Source organism: Rosa chinensis, chromosome 6, assembly GCF_002994745.2.
Source record: "Rosa chinensis cultivar Old Blush chromosome 6, RchiOBHm-V2, whole genome shotgun sequence".
NCBI lineage: Eukaryota > Viridiplantae > Streptophyta > Magnoliopsida > Rosales > Rosaceae > Rosa > Rosa chinensis.
This window is the reverse complement of record NC_037093.1, coordinates 63,765,322-63,786,812: the sequence shown is the minus strand read 5'-3', so window position 1 is coordinate 63,786,812 and position 21,491 is coordinate 63,765,322. Positions and strand designations below refer to the sequence as shown.

At 37.3% G+C, this 21,491-nt stretch overlaps 4 protein-coding genes across 6 annotated transcripts; 1 reads left to right on the top strand and 3 right to left on the bottom strand.

Moving 5' to 3' along the window:
* Positions 1 to 354: 354 nt before the first annotated feature.
* Positions 355 to 2,586, bottom strand: LOC121050150 (glutamate receptor 2.1-like). The gene is made up of 3 exons (XM_040509322.1): positions 2,146 to 2,586; positions 1,568 to 2,012; positions 355 to 1,445 (listed from the first exon to the last, which is right to left on the bottom strand). The coding sequence occupies exons 2-3, from the start codon at positions 1,728 to 1,730 to the stop codon at positions 1,024 to 1,026; spliced, it is 585 nt and encodes a 194-aa protein (XP_040365256.1). The 5' UTR covers positions 1,731 to 2,012; positions 2,146 to 2,586; the 3' UTR covers positions 355 to 1,023.
* A 4,359-nt stretch (positions 2,587 to 6,945) lies between these two features.
* Positions 6,946 to 9,484, bottom strand: LOC112171756. The gene is made up of 3 exons (XM_024308889.1): positions 9,460 to 9,484; positions 7,240 to 7,873; positions 6,946 to 7,012 (listed from the first exon to the last, which is right to left on the bottom strand). Exons 1-3 carry the CDS (start codon positions 9,482 to 9,484, stop codon positions 6,946 to 6,948), a joined length of 726 nt encoding a protein of 241 aa, XP_024164657.1.
* An 879-nt stretch (positions 9,485 to 10,363) lies between these two features.
* On the bottom strand, positions 10,364 to 15,949 carry LOC112169397 (glutamate receptor 2.8). 2 transcript variants are annotated; one of them, XR_005801435.1, is made up of 6 exons: positions 15,590 to 15,949; positions 12,393 to 13,750; positions 11,990 to 12,302; positions 11,405 to 11,811; positions 10,713 to 11,295; positions 10,364 to 10,579 (listed from the first exon to the last, which is right to left on the bottom strand). XR_005801435.1 is itself a non-coding variant. In XM_024306420.2 (5 exons), exons 1-5 carry the CDS (start codon positions 15,864 to 15,866, stop codon positions 10,771 to 10,773), a joined length of 2,880 nt encoding a protein of 959 aa, XP_024162188.1. In that variant the 5' UTR covers positions 15,867 to 15,949; the 3' UTR covers positions 10,364 to 10,770. The 2 variants fall into 2 exon arrangements, 1 of the variants encoding a protein (XP_024162188.1); XM_024306420.2 differs by having other exon boundaries at positions 10,364 to 11,295.
* A 3,250-nt stretch (positions 15,950 to 19,199) lies between these two features.
* On the top strand, positions 19,200 to 21,491 carry LOC112172826 (pheophytinase, chloroplastic). Of its 2 annotated transcripts, none has more exons than XM_024310316.2 (6): positions 19,200 to 19,797; positions 20,120 to 20,231; positions 20,377 to 20,470; positions 20,583 to 20,760; positions 20,837 to 20,906; positions 21,106 to 21,491. In XM_024310316.2, the coding sequence occupies exons 1-6, from the start codon at positions 19,322 to 19,324 to the stop codon at positions 21,427 to 21,429; spliced, it is 1,254 nt and encodes a 417-aa protein (XP_024166084.1). In that variant the 5' UTR covers positions 19,200 to 19,321; the 3' UTR covers positions 21,430 to 21,491. The 2 variants fall into 2 exon arrangements, with proteins under 2 accessions (XP_024166084.1, XP_024166085.1); XM_024310317.2 differs by having other exon boundaries at positions 19,583 to 19,797; positions 20,188 to 20,231.

The window sequence follows — 21,491 nt, the reverse complement described above, 5'->3', positions numbered from 1 at the left end:
TTGTTTAGGTTTAGTTGCAGCTTGCTTTAATGGAAATGTAGAAATGCATTAGCTTTAGTTGCAACTTGCTTTGATACTTCGGTCTTCTTTGAGTTGTAGCTTGCTTTAATGGAAATGTAGAAATGCAAAACAGGGAAATTGATGAAATTGTAGGAGATTTTTTTTTTTTTTTCCCTTTCGGGATGTCCCGGTCCCGTCCCGATCCCGTCCCGGTCCCGTTCGGGTTCGGGATGGTCGGGATCAATTCTCAAAAAGTGCCAAACCGTCCCGTCCCGTCCCGAGTTTTATTTCCGGGTCCGGGACAGTGATTACCAGAATTTCGTCCCGTCCCGTCCCATGCCCAGCCCTAATTGTAAGCCAAAGGTCCCATCTCCAAGGCTTGGAGAAATCCCATGGGCTTTTTTTTTTGGTGTCTTTGACAACCGGCATTACCATGACTATATATACGGGCTTCTGTGTAGGGCATTGTAAACTCGACATACAAGGACCTATTTGCTGTAATTGTTAGGTTATTTGTTTTCAGTACCTGATCAGCAAAGAAATTAAACATGCATGGATGCCGTCTTATATTTGTCACGGAATAAGTCAACAATTTATATCAAATTAAGAATATCGTAAATATGAGTTACTAAATTCTGTTGAAGCTGTAGCATAAAGAACTTTTGTACCCCACGATAGAGTTGATAGCATAAATCATTATTCGTGCCAGCACTAGAGCCATCAGACTTAGCAAAAGGAATGAACTCATAAGGAAGAGCATATGGTAACATTTCCAATGCAGCCTCACAGACATCAATACTGAAACCAGTGGCAACTGTTCTTTTAGTGCTTGGATCTTTCGTGATCTTAACAAACTCAGTAAAACCAACTTTGACAGGAACTGCTATTTTCATTTTTGTACCGTTTGCTGGGATCTCCCATCCCTTGGGAACAGAGAGAGTCTCCTGGCCATATAATTGATAGAAGATTGCAGTTGGAGTTTAAAATTTTGCCCGAGTTTGTTGAAGATCGAACCCAACTCTTTCACTTGTCCATTTTGTGGTTCCAGTATCCAATTGCCCTTGGTCTACCACCAATGACATTATCAATCTGGAAAGTCGATGATTGAAGTTCCCCATCAACAAGGCTGAAATTTCCAGCTATGCCTTGAAATCTAACACTAGACAAGGCTTTGAGCAGTTTTGAACCATATTGAGAGACAGGAAGATTAGAAAGATCTGTTGAGTTGATAACAGCATCTGACTTTTGGAGGCCATAACTACTTGTACTCCCAATTACTCCTTCAACAGCTATGGCTAGTACAATAGCAGCATCATGAGCCCAAAGTCCAAAAGCATCCAAGTTAGCAGCAAAGATGGCGGTTGCAGCGTCTTCATGGGACTGCCTCTTCCACCGTGGTAAGAACTCTTGAAGCTCTTTTGTCAACGGGACATAAGTTTCCACACCTAATACCCCGTCCATGTAGAACCGGTGTTTCATAGACTTCAAATTATTAGTTATCCAAGAAGTCATGATCCAAACATAGCCTTCACTCATCATCCCAATCGCTCTTGCCTTATGAACTAACCTGGAGCTAAGATGGGGTGTCGTGGAGAACGAAGACTGTTTTGCATTGTCATTAACTTGTAAAGCTCGCTTTGAATTTGGTCATCAGTGGCATATGGGGAAATGACACTCCGGTAGGGAATATAGGCCTCAGCCTCTTGTAAGGCATCAGTTAAATATGGCATGAATCCCTCTCCCTACTCACTGTCGATGTAGATGGGCACAACTTGTCTCCACCCAAAAGCTTTTACCATGGAACTAATGGCTTTCACTTAATTGGGATGAGTCATTCTGTGCAAATTGGAAAAAGTAAGGGCTGCGGACGGAAGTACGAGAAGAGCTTGTGGCAGAAAATGAGATAATGGGGACAAAAGCTTGCTTTCCAAGATTAATGACAAAGCTCGTCTCCATTGATGTCACTGGCCCCATGATGGCTTGCACTTGTTCATTCTTAATCAGATCTAGAGCTGCTAATATTTTCTTAATTAATTAGAATACGAATCAGGAAAAAAAAAAAAAAGAAGAAGAAGAAGAAGAAGATAGAAATGGATATTAAAAAGGTCTACAATTCATATATAGACAGCAAATGCTATAATTAACCTGCAGCAGCTGCACCAACGATCTCCTTTTTGCAGTCCCTAATGTTCAAAACCAGCCCCGTTCTGTAGTGAGCATGAGAAGCATAAAAGTCCTTGAGGGCCATTTCGATGCAGCACAACCAAATATTCTCAGTTTGAGAATGAAGGTCATCAAGAATCACTCCTACATTCACTGGCATGGGATGGTTTTGTTATGTGGCATGGCCAAGCAAATCCATGAAGAAGAAAAACAAGACAACGATACAAAAAGCAAGCTTACTAAGGTTAGAAGGGTGGTTTTTTTGGATCATATTTCAATCTTTGAAGCTGTTTTGTCTGACCCTATATTCAATTCTACTTTCCATTTAAGAATTCAGAAGTCCTTATATGCTAAACGATCCTTATTCTTTTATATTCCATATTAGGTAAGAACAAACAAACCTGTGATTAGTTCGATGCTGTCTTATGTTGCCACAGAACATAGAATCAATCATTATCATCACAAACACATTCAAACATGTCATTTACATATCAATGAGCACACACCAGAACATATCATATACACATTGATATAAGCATGATAAGAGACTTGGAAAACCAACCTTTCTCGGTTGCTTGGAGAGCCATCTTGAAATGAGAAGAGTGCAGCTGGAAATTGATGGCAGGAGCTGTAATGAGGAACTCAACAAAAGCCTTCTGTGAAGCACTCAATATGTGAAAAGCTAGATGGTATTACTGCTGTATTTTCAACGTATCTTGAGTGTACACAGGGACTCCTATTTATACAGAGAAGTAGATCACTCTAAGCTCAGTCCCATCAAGGAGTTAGAGTTTCAATCCAACTCTACTGCATATGCATATCTTCTGTTATCTAGATATATAAGATAACAACATTAACCTCTTGTATTTATCTAATCAGAATGCTTAGATAAATATTACCAAGTTTAAATTAAATTGTTTATCTCTTGTTGAATGTCCTACTTTAATACAACAGCTGTTATGCTTAACGAAACTATCTTCAGTCCACTCTAACATTCTCCCACTTGGACTGGAAATAGTTTCTATAACAAGAAGTCATATGGATTTAGGTGTAACAACAATTCTTTATTGCGCATTGAGATAAACAACAATTAATAGGCTAATAACATGATCTGTCAAAATGTTAGAATGATACAGAATTAAGAAACAAGCTGTGTTAATGAAGGCACAGCAGTTGCAGAACTACTTGTATCATTTTCACACCCCACATGAATCACTGAAGATATCAGAACTTGCAAAAGTTACCTGATCATTCTGAAGATTTAACATCAATGCAAGATGGTCCTCTTTTTGGGTTCTGTATGCATGAACCCGAATACATAATTTTCAGTCTGGAAATTTTTCCTTCATGTACTCACTTTAACAACCTGTAAACACTATAAAACAGGTATATATATTGCAGCAACATATCAAAGCAAAAGCTACAGCTGTCATATCATATTCAATCAATCAAAATATGAATCTCTATATGTAAAACAATATGTAGAGCTGCAACTCAAAACTGAAAATTCAATTTCATTCAATTCCAAAATTCTCAATCAAACTTAAAATTCAATACAATGAGAAAATTCCAGAAAACAAACTATCTTATTCAAAAACAAAGCACTCCCACTGATCTCAAGCATCCAAGTTTGGCAAAATGCCAATTTCAGTAGCGTGTTGCTTGAAAGCAGCTACTGTCATGGCCTTTGTAAAGGGATCAGCCAACTGAAAATCAGTACCAATCTTCAAAACTTCAATTTCCCTATGCTTGACTCTTTCTCTCACACTGTAATATTTAAGGTCTATGTGTTTGGAGTTAGTAGACCTCTTATTGTTCCTGGTAAAGAACACTGCAGCTGAATTGTCACAGTAAAATTTCAAAGGTTTTGAAACAATGCTGTCAACTGCCTTGGTTTGAACCAGAAAATTTTTCAACCAAAGTCCTTCACAAACAGCCTCATAAATAGCTATAAACTCAGCCTGCATTGTAGAAGTGGCAATCAAGGTTTGCTTGACACTTCTCCAAGCAATGGCTCCTCCTGCAAGTGTAAAAACATAACCTGAGGTAGACTTTTTGGAGGAAGGAAAGTGACTAGCAAAATCTGAATCACAGTAGCCTACAACCTCAAGTTCCTTGACTCTTCTATAAACTAACAGATGGTCTTTGGTTCTCTGAAGGTACCTCAAAATCTTCTTGCCTGCTATCCAATGCTCAGGACCCGGATTGGACTGAAATCTTGACAAAATGCCTACTGCATAGGCTAGGTCAGGTCTAGTGCACACTTGCGCATACATCAAACTACCTACAAGCTGTGCATAAGGCTTAGTCTTCATATTCTCTCTTTCTATATCATTTTGAGGGCATTGTTCCTTAGTCAATTTGTCACCCTTTGACATGGGAACCTCTCCATTTGCACAACTCTGCATGTCAAATCTCTTCAGAACCTTATTAATATAACCTTGTTGTGATAGCCCCAACAAACACTTTGTTCTATCCCTCTTGATCTCAATCCCCAAGACATAGCTGGCCTCACCTAAATCTTTCATGTCAAATTTCTTTGACAAGAAATCCTTAGTAGCTTTCAACAACTTCAAGCTGGTACTAGCAAGCAGGATATCATCAACGTACAATATTAGAAAAATAAAATTTTTCCCTTCTATCTTCATATACACACATTCATCCACCTGATTTTCTTTAAAGCCGAAATTACTAACCACTGCATCAAACTTCAAGTACCACTGTCTTGAAGCCTGTTTCAAACCATAGATGGATCTATTCAACTTACATACTAACTTTTCAGTTCCAGGTTCAATGAAGCCCTCAGGTTGCTTCATGTAAATCTCTTCCTCAAGCTCACCATTCAAGAAAGCTGTCTTGACATCCATTTGGTGCAGCTCCATGTCATAATGAGCAACTAAGGCCATGACCACTCTAAAAGCATCCTTTGTTGAAACAGGAGAAAATGTTTCATTAAAGTCAATGCCTTCTTGCTGTGTGAAGCCTTTAGCCACTAGCCTGGCTTTAAACCTCTCTATACTCCCATCAGATTTGGTTTTGGTTTTAAATACCCATTTACAACCTATAGCTTTGTGATTTTCTGGCAGCTCAACAAGTGTCCACACCTTGTTAATATGCATAGACTTTAGCTCAGAGACCATTGCCTCCTCCCATTGGTGAGATCTTTCACTTTCAATGGCCTGTTTGAAAGTTAAGGGATCATTAATCTCACCAATGTCAAAATCTGCCTCTTGTAAATAAATCTGAAAATCTGCAGCTAAAGCATCTAAGGCTGATCTTCTATCTCTTTGTGATCTTCTAAGAACAGGTTGTGGTGGTGGCTGTGCATTTGCTGGTTCTTGAACTAATGGTGCATCCACAACATCAGTTTGAGCATGGTTTTGAGTTACAGGTGCAGGTTGAGTACCAAAATCAGATAAAACAACTATTGGTTCTGAAATAGGAGCATCTACAACATCTGACTCAATCTCAGGTAATTCATCAAACTCAAAATCCTCAAACTTATCTGTAAAGTTTACCTCATCAATGAATACTGCCTTATTGGTTTCGATGACTCTGGATGTATGTGTAGGACAATAAAACTTAAAGCCTTTAGAATTCTCTGGATAGCCAATAAAAAATGCAGAAACAGTCTTGGAATCAAGTTTAGACTCTTGAGGATTATAAGGTCTAGCTTCTGCCTTGCAACCCCAAACATGAGTATGCAGCACACTAGGTTTTCTGTTTTTCCAAAGCTCAAAAGGTGTTTTGCTCACTGCTTTGCTAGGTGTCCTGTTGGTCAAATAATTGGCTGTTTTAAGTGCCTCTCCCCACAACATCCCAGGAAGACCTGAAGTGCACATCATGCACCTCACCATATTCATAAAAGTCCTGTTTCTCCTCTCTGCAACCCCATTTTGCTCTGGAGTTCCAGGTGTAGTGTAATGCGCCTGGATGCCTTGTTCTTGCAGAAACAAGGCAAAAGGCCCTTTGTGCTGGCCAAGCTCAGTGTACCTCCCATAGAACTCACCCCCTCTATCTGATCTGACTGTTTTAATGACGGTGTTCAACTCTTTCTCTACTTCAGCTTTATAAATCTTAAATTTCTCTAAGGCTTGTGCCTTTTCTGAGATGAGATAAACATGGCAAAATCTTGTGTAGTCATCTATGAATGTGATAAAGTATTTATTACCACATAAAGTCTGAGTCGCAAAAGGTCCACAAATGTCTGTGTGAACCAGTTGCAACACACTTGTGCTTCTAGTTGCTGTTTTCTTTTTCTGTTTGGCATACTTGCCCTTAACACACTCAATGCAATCAGTCAAGTCAGAGAAATCAAGTTTAGGAAGAATTCCCTGTTTAACTAGAAGAAGTAGTCTCTCTTTAGAAACATGGCCTAACCGTCTGTGCCACAAATAAGCAGAATTTTCTGAAAACTTTCTTTTAGAACCAATAGCAGAATCAATACAACCATCAACCACACCATTCACATTTTCAAGCAAAAGCACTTGTTTAGAAGCTGAAGATGCAATAGAAGATGAAGCAGGAAGCACCCAATAATCATTAATGAAAGAAGCATGTCCAACAAACTGAGATCCGAGGGTAATTTTTATTCCAGAAAAATCTACTAAAAAACTGAACTGTTTCTTGACCAAAACACTAACTGAAATGAGATTCCTTCTCATCGAAGGAATATAATAAACATCTTCTAAATAATAGAAAACACCAGGCCTAAACTCTAGCTTCACTGTCCCAACTGCCTTGACAGCTACCCTCATCCCATTTCCTACATGGATACTGACTTCATTTGGCCTTGGCTGCCTCTGGCTTTGGAACCCCTGCAAGGAATTTGTAATATGGATCGGTGAGGCTGTATCAAAACACCAACAACTAGAACTAGTGTTAACTAAATTAACTTCAATGGAAAAAGCTAATTTGTTACCTCCTTTCTTAGCCTTCCAGGTCTTATAGGCCTCACAGTCTCTCTTCATGTGACCCTCTCTCTTGCAGAAAAAACATTTGAAGCCCCCCTTCTTCTTTTTCAGGTTTTCTGGTTTCTTATGCAGGTGGTGATTTGCCTTTGACTGATTCCCAGACTTTCCCTTTTTCCACTGAGGTTTAGCAACCAAATTCACAGTCACCTCTTTCCCTTTCTTAATCCTCTCATGTTCTTGCACACAAACTGCAATTAATTCATTTAGGTTCCACTTATCCTTCTGAGCGTTGTAGGTGGTTTTCAGACTCTCAAAGTGTTGGTCAGGCAGGGATTTGAAGGCAAGCTGAATAAAGAACCCCTCATCTACTCTCATGTCAAGGTTGGCTAGCTGACCTTGAATGTTCATCATCTCCATAAGGTGCTCTCTCATGTTCTGATTCATGCTAAACTTCATGCTGGTCAGTTTGTCTAGCAGCATACTAGCCTCTATTTTGTCATTGGTAGTGAACTTCTCAGCTATGCTTTGAAGGTACTCTGAAGCTAAGGCTTTCTCAGGAATGGCACCCCTCACTGTGTCAGACAAAGTTTTCATAATAGTCAATCTACAGATTCTATTTGCCCTGGCCCAATCTTTGTGAAGTTCCTTTTCTTGGTCTGTACTATCATTGGTTACTACAGGTTCAGCCACAGTTAAGCACCAGTCCACACTTTGGTCAAGCAAATAAAGGTCTAGGTCAGTCCTCCACTTCTTGTAATTACTACCATTCAGCTGAACTATGGTGTTGATGCTCAAAACTGAAAATAAAGAAAACAGGGAGGTCTAAGTCTCATTTCTAGTTAAAATTCAAAACAAGAAAATAACCAGAAACCTTAATAATCTCAAGGTCACAAGCAATGAAATTATAACCTGTAAACAAGACATTCAGAGTCCCACACCATATCAATACCATCAACCATCAGCAGCATATATACCATATCAATACCATCAACCATCAGCAGCATATATAACATTAAGTTACAATATGCATATCAGAAACATTGATATATAAATCTAGGCATACTGAAATCGTTTTCAATAGCAAGAGTACCTGTGTGGCAAAATACATGCTATTCTTGATTTTCTTTTAATTGTACCACATTGAAAACAAACACGATATAAATAGACAAATCAATACCTGTTTGGCAAAAAGAAAGTGTCTAATTATGCTTTATATGTCTGAATACAATATGTACAAAAGCCACAGTTTGTGTTTAAATGATGTAGAGTTAATAGCCATCTGTGGATGATACAATCATTATCTAAACACAATCTATGCAATGTTCCAGTTTTAATATCTTCACAATCAACAAAATTTTTCCAAAATTCTTTGCTGTGTGCAATATGAAAATTAAAAAGACTTAAGTTGATATTCAAATGAAAACTGGTATCCATATGCTCCAGACCATAAACAAATGTTTACTAGGAACTCTCTTTTACTTGCAATAAACAATTGACAATCAAACTTGCAACAGGGAGATAGTCACAATCATTTAAAGGTCAAAAAATTCTCACAAGTGGATTTTACAATCATGTCATCAAGCAATTATACAATCTGCAGTCTACAACATTAAGCAATTATATAATCATACAATTTCATTGAAAGCAACTTTGAAAGAATCATTCAAGTCGTTCAATATATATAAGCAAAGCTAATCAACCAATAACATGAAAACAATCATCAAGTACAATTCGAAATTTAAATTTCATCTGGGCACCAACCTAGTAGCTTAAATGCCCCCCAGGAGAGCTCTAGGGTTCTTAACATGTAATTCAAAAGAAATTAACAGAAATTTCAATTTTCACAGAAAACATACCCGGATGCTTTCCAGCGCTGCATAACAAGTGTGAGCGGAAGCAATTCTTATACCAGCATGATATCAAACCAGTTTGAACAAGTATCATCAATCAATTTGAGCTTTTAAAGAAAACCCTTAGCCCCAATTCTGTGCATCTTTCTCAGTTGAACGAAAAGAAAAGGAACAGTCACCCAAAAAACCAAAAAGGAGTCTGATTGCACTTTTTGTTTTGTTCCCTTTTTTTTTTTTTTTTTTTTTTTTTATGTTTGGGTCATGCTCTTTGGGTCCAGAAACGGGTCTAAGCCCAAAAATTTGCTTAATTTCATTTTCAACAAAAGAAACATTTCTGAAAATAACATAACATGTTAACAACGATTTGTGCAAAATGATTTGTGGCTCTGATACCACTTGTTGCCACAGAACATAGAATCAATCATTATCATCACAAACACATTCAAACATGTCATTTACATATCAATGAGCACACACCAGAACATATCATATACACATTGATATAAGCATGATAAGAGACTTGGAAAACCAACCTTTCTCGGTTGCTTGGAGAGCCATCTTGAAATGAGAAGAGTGCAGCTGGAAATTGATGGCAGGAGCTGTAATGAGGAACTCAACAAAAGCCTTCTGTGAAGCACTCAATATGTGAAAAGCTAGATGGTATTACTGCTGTATTTTCAACGTATCTTGAGTGTACACAGGGACTACTATTTATACAGAGAAGTAGATCACTCTAAGCTCAGTCCCATCAAGGAGTTAGAGTTTCAATCCAACTCTACTGCATATGCATATCTTCTGTTATCTAGATATATAAGATAACAACATTAACCTCTTGTATTTATCTAATCAGAATGCTTAGATAAATATTACCAAGTTTAAATTAAATTGTTTATCTCTTGTTGAATGTCCTACTTTAATACAACAGCTGTTATGCTTAACGAAACTATCTTCAGTCCACTCTAACATCTTAATCACTAAATCTGGTCAGATCGAACCAAGTCATATTCACTAAAAAGCCAAACACAACAATCCACAAAACTAGTTGACTTTGCTGACGAGAATTTAAGCAAAGAGTCTCAAAAAGTATATAAACATTATCAACAATATTCAGAACTCATGTAAACCCATATAATTTTGACTCAAATGCACTAAAATTTAACAGGTAGTCGACTAGATATCACTGAAAAGATAAACTTGGAGGAACCTTCTATCAAAATTTCACACCATGTGTGGTTGGATCAATGGAAGAGATAGAGACATAACTTGTTACTTGTCCTATGTTTTTTTAAGTATTAAATGGTAATAATTGTAGAATAACATTTCTAGCCGATGTCTCAAGCATATTGGAAGAATATTTTACAGACTTAGAATCAAGTTCATACCAATCAGAGTGCACATCTGGCAACCGTTCAAGTTTACCAAATCGACATCAAATTCTAAGGTTAAATATTGTTCAAGAACAAGAACAAGATTAATGTTACAAGTGCACTCTTATTGGCCACCAGCACCCTAGGATTGCTCAATTCCAAAATCAAGTGTTGTTGAAGAGAACAAGATCAAGCTGTGGCTTAGTTGAGCCACACAACCTTCTAATAACCGAAGCAGAGTGTCACCAATTGTTTTTACTTACAGATATCACTCGTCATTCTATTCCTGAATCAATTTACAATTTGAGATCAAATATTACAATGATATAACTACATACATAATTAATTACATATACCATTAAGGAAGATTAATATGCAGTGCTACTTCTATCAATTAATATACAATCATGTGTAACTACCTGAGAAATCATATCAATTACTAAATTGGGGAGCCTAGCTAGGAGTATCTCTTTGTCTCTAAGGATGCTCAATAGCTAATTCAATCTCTCTGGTTGATTGACCATTAGTGGGACTCAAATCACCATGCTCAGGAGAAGATGTTGACTGCTCCGAAAACACGTTGTGTGCTTCAGTGTGGTTTGAATAGCTTGATGGAGTCGAGGGATAGTTGGTGTGAAATTGCAGTCCACTCTTCTTAAAAGTATGGCTGCTGAGGTCTTTTTGGTCATAAATTCTTAACATGACAAAAACTTTTCTCCAAAATGAAGATTCTGAATCCAAGCGAATGTCCTTGTGTTCATACAAGAACATGGCAACAAATATGAGGAGAGCCAATGATGAAGCAACCCCGGCAATGAGGAAGAGGCCCCAAAAACTCTCGAGGCTAAGACTGTTGGACGAGACATTGTTGTTGCTTGTGTTTTGACAACTCTGTTGTTTTTTGAACCATCTATCCTCAATCTTGTCCATTTCACCTCCCTCATTCACATTTAAGATTGCCCTTGAAACATCGCGAGCAAGAGGTGAGTCTTTTGGGAAGACCTGTCAAGTTCAAAAATTAAAGAAAACAAGTCAGAGAGAGATCACAAAGGAAAAAACATGTATACTCGGACAGAGATCACATAGGCGAGAAAATAAGTAAGTTACTTACAAAGGCAAAACCATCAGCTTTGAACGTTGGCTCAACCATGGTGTATTTCGAGCAATAAGTTGCAAGAAACAATTTCATATAGGGGGTCTCGTCGAATGCAGCCGCTATCCCATTATTTGCAGTCCCATTATGAAAAAGTTCGTTCAATTGTTCAACAGTATCATAGGTCCTGAGCTTATTATCCTGAAATCCTAGCTGTTTCAAAATCCCATAAACAAACGAACCTGATTGGTAGCCAACATTGTCCCCATTCTTCAGAAGCAAGTTTACGTCAGTAACAGTTGGTTGGAGCTGTTGAACTGTTAATAGTGATGTTAAACTGGCGGTGTAACTTTGAGTCAATATGAGGACGACGAAACACCATATGATCACTACAAACCTAGCCAAGTTGCTCACTACTCTTTCCCCTGTGACAAAAGATAAAAAAGAAACAATGGAATGAACAGTTAATAATGAGTCATAGAAAGTTGAATGACAAAAAGTAGTGTAATATTCAAGGGAAAGGAATGTTGCTATGGTTAGTAGAGTGAATCAATGTTTTACAAAGCATTAACCATCACTACGGATTAAGATAAAGGAACTCACTGTGTGCGAAAACCATGGTTGAGAAGGAGAACCAAAAGCTTGTGCCAATCTGGTGAAGTGGAGGCCCTCGGAAGTCTTCGTTAATCCGATGTTCTAGAACCCATACCACAAAACCAATGAATATGAAAAAACAACCACTTGTTAGCCAAAGGTCCCAAGTCAAAGGCTTCAAGAACACCCATGCATTTTTATTTTTGTCATCTTTTATGGGCACAATCATGGATACCCCAGATTCTGTGAATGGTAATGTAAAATCAATATACAAGGACCGGTTTGCTCGAATGGTTAGATCTCCCACAGCAGCATCATATTTCTGTCAAGTAAAAAGTGCCATTGTTTCAGTGAATAAATTGCCTAATCTGCTAGGCATAAATTGAAATAAAGAAATATACAAGAGTCTTACCCCAAGAAACACTTCATTGACCAAATCATTGTAATTACCAGCAGGACTCTCACCATCAGGCTTTGCAAAAGGGATTAACTCATAATCTATATCATAAGGTAATGCATTTTTTACAGCTTCGAAGACATCTATGCAGTATCCACCCACCTTGTTTGTGTTACTGCTCGAATCATGTGTGACATTCACAAACTCCTTGAACCCACTCTTAATTGGAACTAAAATCTTCAACTTCTTCCCACTTGTAGGAATCTGCCAACCTTTTGGGGCAGAGATGGAGTCTCCAGGCCATATAATAGACCCAAGACTAGTATTCGAGGTAGAGTATGAGCTGTTCACAGTGGTTTTGGAATTCAAGCTTCTCACAAGTCCATTTTCGAGTGTCCAATACCCTATCACCTTCTCTCCTTTACCAATCACGTTAACAATCTGAAGAGTTGATGATTGTAGCTGCCCATTTAGGAGGCTAAAACGCCCTGAAAGCCCTATGAAATTAGTCCTTGACAGTGCTTCCACTAGTCGAAGACCAATTTCCGACACTCCAATCCTCTCCAAATCATTAGAACTACCAGAAGAATTCACCTTCTGAAAGCCGAAGCTTTCATTACTACTCGTCACTACCTCCTCAACTGCCATGGCCAATGCCTTGGCAGCATCATGAGCCCAAAGTCCAAACACACCCAAATCCACATCATCAACACCTGGATTGTCTTGCTGGAACTTCCTCTTCCACCTAACCCTAAAATCCTCGAGCTCATTTGTACTTGGCACATAGGGTTTCAAACCCAAAGCCCCTTGCATATTTTCCACCACGGAACCGAAACTAATATAGCTAAACATGTTGAACATTCCATCGGTCATTATCCAAACATAACCTTCATCCATCATCCCAATCTCCTTAGCCCTCTCGAAAACCCTAGTACCAAGTTCAGGCAACATGTGGACGATGAAGACCCTTGTCTGCATGGCCATCAATTTCAAAAGCTCCGTTTCGATCTGTTCATCGTCGGCCCTTGACGAAAGTACGGCCCGGTAAGGGATTCGGACGTCGACTTGTTGTAGAGCATCGGAGAGGTAGGGGATGACCCCCTCGCCGAACTCGTTGTCTACGTAGATGGGGACGACTTGTCGCCAACCGAAAGCTTGGATTAGGGCGCTAATGGCTTTGACCTGCGACGAGTCGTTTTGAGTGGCGCGGATGAAGTACGGGGTGCGGATTGAAGTGAGAGATGGGCTTGTGGCGGAAAATGAGATAATAGGGACATGGGATTTGTTTCCGAGGCTTATAACGAAGTTGGCCTGCATTGAAGATTCTGGGCCTATGATGGCTTGCACTTCAACATTATTTATTAGGTCCAGAGCTGGTGATAAAATTTAAAAAACTGTGTTAGATCTTTTGAAAATCTAGATACACATTCATCATTAATTCATGCATCAAATATTTGTGCGTCTTACATATTATATTTTTATTTAAATTAATAAAATATTTTTTAATTTTGTATTAATATTATATACTAATAATTAGGTCAATTTCAAAAATATTTAAAAATATTAGGTCAAGTTATACTTTTAAAGATTTTATATTTACTTTTCAACTTGAGAAAGGATCATTTTTGTTATTATTAAGATTTACTAACTAGAGTCTAATTAATAGACTAAAAAATTAAAAATTTAGGATAAAATTAATGGCTAGAATAATGTTATGTAACTTAGAGAAGAACTTAGAGAAGAATAATTTTTGAGATTTTAAGGCAAATTAATCTAATAAAAATTATACTTAATTATAAATAATTAATACTGATGAAACCTATTTGTATCAAAGGATAGGTAGGGATGGTGTGTTTCTAGTTTCTTACGTTTTGTTTCCCTATATAGCAACTCAACATTTTTCAAAAGCATTAATTAAAAAACAAAATTCATAAATAGTATGTCACGGATCCAAAAAAATTAACAAACTTAGCAACTAACTTTTTATCACATCTATGCGACACGATACAATTAGTTATAATAGCTCTTCAGCTAAATGAAAATTTCTAATTCCAAAAAAGAGAAAAAAAATCTAGCATTTTTAATTTGTAAGCAGTGGCGGAGGCAGGAGTGTATATAAATGGGGGCAAAAAAATTTCTTTCTTTCTGCCTCTCCTCTACTCGATAGAGCTTCGGGCCTCTTTTGAACATGCAGACTACCAGAACCGGCCTAAGGCCAAACCCGAACCCGAACCCTAATAAAATAAATCAATTTTCTCCACTTGGTCGGTGCCGTTAGAAGCGTGGCTGATGTGGAGGAGATCAAGACCCATTAGGGGAAGAAGGCTCGGTGCACTGAGGAACTGAGGGAGAGGAATTGAGGGAGTGCCGAACCGAGGGAAGAGGAAGAATATGAAGAAGAATCTGAAGAAAAAGGGAGAGAAAAAAAAAACTGAAGAAGAATGAGATAGAAAGGAGAACAAGAGTTGAGAAAGATTGATTAAAAAAAAAAAAAAAAACACAGAGAGAGTAAAGATGATGATGGGGAGATGATCGATCTCTAGTTTTTGGAGGAGAAGCAGAGTTGGGGTTGACTGGCTGAGGAAGAAGAAGAAGAACTGAAGAAGAGAGAGAAGGAAATGAATCGTTTTGCTGAGGTAGAGGAATATTAATGGAATATTTATATTGCCACTTGGAGAAGTAGTGGAGTACCCATGCAAGTTATTATTAATATGCATGTATTAACATGATCAGTGAAGCATGGGGGCGAGTCAAAAGAAGAATGGGAGGAAAAAGATGATTAATGAACAAATATATGATTTCACTGGGGGCCACTGCCCCCACTCGGCCTGAATTGGCTCCGCCCCTGTTTGTAAGTCAACTGTAGGACATATCGTTGTATATATACGTAATATAGACGAAGAACCATGGAGTTCAAACTTTCTAAAACTTCTACAAAAATCCAGACGGATTCATTACTAAAGTCAAGATCGATATTGTACTGGACAGCTGGTATGACTAATTATACCAATTTCATCCAATATTTGTGGTGCGTGTTGAATTCGATCCTGAAAACCCTTAAAAATCGATCAACGTCCTATACATTGAAGAACAAATTACGAAAATGATGGAAGAGTAATATGGCAGTGAAAGAATTAATGGAATGAGGGAAGAACTCGATAAGAATTAATTCACAGATCGAAAAACACCAGAGAGAGAAAAATAGAACTAACCTGCAGCAGCTGTAAGAACAACGTCTGTGGGTGAGTTCCTCTGGTGCAGAAGCAGCCTGGTGGTGTAATTGGGATGAGAGGCATAGAAGTCAGAGAGAGACATTTTGATGCAGCTCAGCCCCATCTTCCCAAACCCCTTATCGAAATCAAGAACCACCCCGACTTCCACATTCACCGGATTATTCTGTGCCGTCACGGCCGCGAAAATACTAGAGAAGACTAAAAAGATAGAATAAGAAAGAGAGATGATATGAATATTCTTGATCATCTTCATCATGTCTGAATATTCTCTCCGTCGGAAAGTCTCAGCAGTTATATGTAGCACTTATAAAATACTTGTTGGAGGGTACGTAAGGTATCGGTTAGTGTATTATTGAAAGCGCTTGTCGATCTGGGTTTTATATATATAGACTTTTATATAGGAAGAAGTGCAGAACTAAACTAGGTGATAGAAGATATACAATTCATTATTGGCTGCTTGAGAGTATATGTAATTTTCACGCTGTTAAACTGTCAGCAATCAACGAGTCAATGGCAATATTAACTTTTTGGCTCATGATAGAATCGACCCTTATGGACAGCTGTGTGCATCCTTTTGACCTTTTCTTCCCGGTGAAGGAAATATGTTCGTGTTAGTTTGCCACATCATTGGAATGGGATGTGTTTGGACTTTGAACTCTGAAGTCTGGTCGAATTGAAGAGAGAATTTTGCATATGTCAGCCGCTCTGTCACCTGGTTGGAATGGGATGTGTTTGGAAGTCTGGTCGAATTAAAGAGAGAATTTTGCCTATGTCGGCCGCACCGCCATCTTACATATATGTCAGTCGCACCACATGACGGTGCGGCTGACCAATCAAGCATCAATACCGAAGGTATTTTAGGTATTGCACTTTTAAAAATCAGGGACAATTTCAGAAAATAGAAAAAAGTTTATTTTGTCTGATTGGCTTACTCTAAAGCCACGTGGGAAACCCCTGCCAAAGAATTTCTCCGATTTGAAACATTCAAAGTCACTGTTTGTGTCTTGCATATATAATATCTTATAGCTACTAGGCTAGCTAGTCTAAATTAAAAGTCCACATATATGTGAGTTATATATTTCGATATAACTCATAATAAAATCAACCCTAGCTAGGTGTATGGACTATCTGTGCATCCCTTCCTTCCTGGTAAAGAAAATATATTCGTATTAGTTTGCATATCGTACGTTCCTATGGGATGTGTCTGAACTCTGAAGTCTAGTCGAATTGAAACATTCAAAGTAACTGTACTGTCTCTTGCATATATAATATCTTCTAGCTACTAGTTTAGCTATTGTCCAAATTCTAAGTCCATATATATACATACCCTCTGACCAATTCAAAGTCTAAATTGTACCAAATAATGAAACAAATGCTAGCTAGATCAGTAGATTGCTCGCCTGTCTCTCTTCTTGGTCTTAGTCTTTGATTTACTATTTGGATCGAAGATCATATATATATATGGTGTTCGTTATAACTAAACCCTAGAAATACCATTCACTCATTCAGGTTATCTATACAAGTATGCAGTGACGCAATTACTTAAGTTCCTGCATGCGCGAGCGAGTGAATTAAGGGAGTGGAGGAGAGTAAATAATGTTTGGAAAACGGGGGGAGTTTTAACCATTAAGATCAACCGAGATTGGTTTCCCAATCCAACAAGTTATTTTCGATGTTTTTCATGCGATTGGTCATTTTTTCACATTTCTGCCTTTGCACCGGATTCAAATTTGCTCACCACTTTTATTTTGTGGTGATATCATCACCCTATTAAAACTTGTCATGTCATATAAAATTAATTGAATACTTAAAATATAATTTTTTAATAAAACATCATGATTAACTATAATTGTGTTTTATAACACATGACAGTTTTGTATTGAGTGGTAGTATTACCACCAAAGTATTGGTGGTGAGCAAATTTGAATCCCTTTTCACTTTATGTATTCATATTAAAACCTTCAATACAGCCATTCTTTTGGTTGACCACGACATTTAATATGGAACTCCAAAGGTTTGGAGTAGTTAGTATAGGAAATGAAATCACACCTATATATATATTAGCCATACAGAGGATTCTGAACAGTGGTCTTGGTCTTGTCATGGTCGCAAAATTTCGAGAATATGATTTCGTATCGGAATTTGAATTATTTAATTAATTAATTAGTAGAAAAAAAAAAAACCAAAACAAAAAGGTAAGCCGAGACAATATATTTCTAAATTACACCCATAATTAGTTGACTAATGTGAAAATTAGACAGTGATCTAGACATATATCAATGAGATATAGAGCAAAATTAAGAATGGCTCGGATTTGAGAAAGGGCCGGGGCGGCTATTGCCACCCTACCATTTTCTTAGTTCATCCTACAAATATTTGAATTACTGAAAGACTATATTACTCAAGTCCAAAATGACTAATAAGTACACTAATTTTCTAAAATCCAAAAATGTGAGGAAAAATAAATACATAAGTAATTAATTAAATACGAAGATTACTTAATTTCTCATTGGTTAACATTAATCTTTATTTTCTCCGCCCAAATTTGAATTTATTACTTTTTTTTTTTTGTCTTTTTGTTGCCACCTCATCGTTAATTCGTTATTCAATTCACAAAGTCATTAGTGTTAACTTTATCAAAATCTTTGTAATACCATTCGTGAACACCGAAAGTAAAAATTTAAAACACAAAAAAAATAAAATCAATCTCATCTTCATTGCTCATAGTTCTAGACTTACTTTTTTTTTTTTTTTTTTTGAAGAAACGTACTAATCTTTTTACATGGATTGAAATAGAGAATGCTAAAATTGAAAAAAAAATTAGAAAAATGAAGGTAAATTAGATTATGATTAATTTTTTGAAATAGATTATGATTTTATTCTGAAATTTTAATATATTTTAGTTTTTTTATTGGTATAAATTAAATGAGAGATTTTCGTTAAAAACATTTTTTTTAATTGGATATGTCATATAAGGATATTCTTGGAAAGAGAAATGGGTTAGATAAGTAAATTTAATAATTGAAATTAAAATGTAAGGTATAATAAGTCAATAGGGTTAGCTCAGTGGTTAGAGCACCAACTACCAAATGACGAAGTCATAGGTTCAAGTCACCATAGGGATATGAGTGAAATCCTTTGATCATCTTTTTTAGTAGGTTATTTTTTTTAAAAAAAAAGCCAGTAAGGTGAATAAAGAAAATGGTAGGGTGGCAATAGTTGCACAAAAAAAGTGAGCATGTAGAAAGTGAGCATTTTCCACAATAATATACTAATAAATGATGACTTCAACTAAATAGAGTATTTTAGAAGATATGCTAAACAAAAGACTTGACTTCCGGGTTAATAATAAATTAATCAACTACAAGCTAAGTTTGGAGCTCAAGGCAGCCTTAAGATTATTCCAAGAAGTCGGTGATCTAGATGCAGTCTTGTATAGATATACCTGAGCATAGATACAATAAAGGAAAATTTCCAAAGTAATTTATCATGTTTCGAGTCATGTAATATTCTAGATGTTTCAATTGTGCGTTTTGTCAAGGCTCGAGAGAAAGGGACTGGCCAGTGGCCGGGATATATCCTGACTGGGGTTGTTAATTCCAAAACCGGCCATTAGATTTGGTGAGTGGCTATGATCTCGTCAAATAGATTTGTATAGCTAGGCAAAGACACAGCTGGGGTTGGCCATATATAAAAGAAAGAAGTAAATACATGCCATCTAAGAGTGAGAATTCAGATAGAAACCATAGGATGGGGGTGACGGTAATATCTCCCCATTCATTGCCACAATATTTGCATTTACAGCAGTCGATACCAAACCAGAAAGCAGTAAAAACTAGTTGTTTGCTTAGCTATGGTAGACGAGGAGGAGTCTTGCTTGGTCAAAACAACCATCCAGACCCGACCACCGTTAATAGTATCACTACTGTTCCCGCCATGAAACTTAACTCATCATCATCTAGTATTGCAGCAGAGGCAACTAGTACTGGTGCCGCGGCCGCCGCCGACGATGTAGTGTTGGAATTGGAGCTGGGAGAGATTAAGGACAAGTACGTGAAGTGGAAGTGGAAGGGTCAGTACGCCATCAACTACATTGTTTCACATCCAGAAGATGCAAATCCGAATCCAAATGCTCCTCCTATTCTTCTTGTTCACGGCTTCGGCGCCTCCGTTCCTCACTGGCGCAGGTTTGTCTTTGGTCCTATTCTGATGATTGATCTGCATCCACATCTACTGCATTGCATACTAGCCACTTATCTCCTTATCTACTTGTATTATTAATGTAATTTCCAACTCATATATTATTATTTGCTTTTAGAAAAATATTTCTTTTGCTTAATTTGTTCCCCGGATTGCACTATGTTACGGTCAAGTAAATGAAATTCAAAATCAACAGATAGAAACTTGAATAAATGAATCATTGCGTACACTTTGATTATGTTTTTATTTTGATGAATAAAATTAGTGAGTAAATTTGGTAATATATATACTTGCATGAAATTCTCACAGAAATATTAAGACATTGGCGAAGCATTATACAGTTTATGCTATTGACCTGATTGGCTTTGGTGCCTCAGATAAGCCGATAGGCTTTTCATACACCATGGAGAAATGGGCTGAGGTATGTAACATGTTTGTTTGCTTAGTTTGAACATAAGTTTTTTGAAGTAGAAAATTAGAAAAAATTTACCAATGTTTTGAAGTATCACAGCTCCGAATTTTTAAGATTAATCTTACACTAATAAAATTGCATTGTGTGTAAACAGTTAATCTTGGATTTTTTGGATGAAGTTGTTCAGAAGCCTACTGTTTTAATAGGCAACTCTGTGGGAAGCCTTGCATGTGTAATCTCTGCCTCAGGTGCAGCTTAATTCAAGCCTCAATTAGTTAACCTGATTAATATATTCTAAACATCTTAATTATCTGTGTATACTAATTAGTTAATTTTGCATGTTTTGGTCCAACGTATTAGAATCTAAAAAGGGACTGGTTCGAGGGCTAGTGCTTTTGAATTGCTCTGGTGGGATGAATAACAAGGCCATTGTTGATGATTGGAGGATCAAGCTGCTCTTCCCTTTGCTCATGCTAATTGATTTCTTGTTGAAGCAACGACCTATTGCTTCCTTCATTTTTGAGCGTGTTAGACAGAGGTATGGTAAAACCTTTTAAGTGTAATAAAAGTTATTTGCATGGTTATGATCTAATGATTTTGAATGCTCAATGCAGGGAAAGTTTAAGAAATATCTTATCATCTGTTTACGCCAACAAAGAATCTGTGGATGAAGAATTAGTAGAGGTAAAGTGATGTTGTGAATATCTAACTATATTTTCGTATATGACACGAATTGTATCATCGAATCATATGAGAAAACCATATCAGTGGACAAAAGAATGAAATAGAATTTCATTATTAAGAGTTTCATCTAATCCAACAAAATGTCACCAGCTGGTTGGAGTAAGTTGTGATTGTCTGATTATTATGATTAATTTTGTAGATCATAATGGAACCAACAAGTGACCCAGGTGCACTGGACGCTTTTGTCTCGATCGTAACAGGCCCACCAGGACCAAACCCGGTCCAGTTAATGCCAGGCCTCTCCCTACCGATTCTAGTCCTATGGGGAGATGAAGACCCGTTCACTCCACTCGATGGGCCTGTTGGCAAATACTTCACTTCCTTACCTTCTCAGAAATCGAATGTGAGCCTCTCCATTTTACAAGGAGTTGGGCACTGCCCCCACGATGACAGGCCTAAGTTGGTCCACGACAAACTTCTTCCCTGGTTGGATAATCTTTCTATAGAAAATTCAGTTGTATGATTGAGACTTGCTCTTCACCAAACATATATAGAAACGTTTTGCTAATACGATTAATTAAAAAA

Coding starts and splice junctions, on each gene's coding strand:
- LOC112169397 (XM_024306420.2), bottom strand. CDS start 15,866: ATGATGAAGATGATCAAGAATATTCATATCATCTCTCTTTCTTATTCT. Junction 12,303..12,392: donor TCAATGAAGTGTTTCTTGGG/GTAAGACTCTTG, acceptor TTTACTTGACAG/AAATATGATGCTGCTGTGGG. Junction 11,296..11,404: donor AAGCTGATGGTTTTGCCTTT/GTAAGTAACTTA, acceptor TGAACTTGACAG/GTCTTCCCAAAAGACTCACC.
- LOC112171756 (XM_024308889.1), bottom strand. CDS start 9,484: ATGGCTCTCCAAGCAACCGAGAAAG. Junction 7,874..9,459: donor TCTCCAAGCAACCGAGAAAG/GTTGGTTTTCCA, acceptor CTTTATTTTCAG/TTTTGAGCATCAACACCATA. Junction 7,013..7,239: donor CCTCAGTGGAAAAAGGGAAA/GTCTGGGAATCA, acceptor GTTTTGATACAG/CCTCACCGATCCATATTACA.
- LOC121050150 (XM_040509322.1), bottom strand. CDS start 1,730: ATGCCATATTTAACTGATGCCTTACAAGAGGCTGAGGCCTATATTCCC. Junction 1,446..1,567: donor ACACCCCATCTTAGCTCCAG/GTTAGTTCATAA, acceptor ACGGGGTATTAG/GTGTGGAAACTTATGTCCCG.
- LOC112172826 (XM_024310316.2), top strand. CDS start 19,322: ATGCCATCTAAGAGTGAGAATTCAGATAGAAACCATAGGATGGGGGTG. Junction 19,798..20,119: donor TCCGTTCCTCACTGGCGCAG/GTTTGTCTTTGG, acceptor AAATTCTCACAG/AAATATTAAGACATTGGCGA. Junction 20,907..21,105: donor TGGATGAAGAATTAGTAGAG/GTAAAGTGATGT, acceptor TTAATTTTGTAG/ATCATAATGGAACCAACAAG.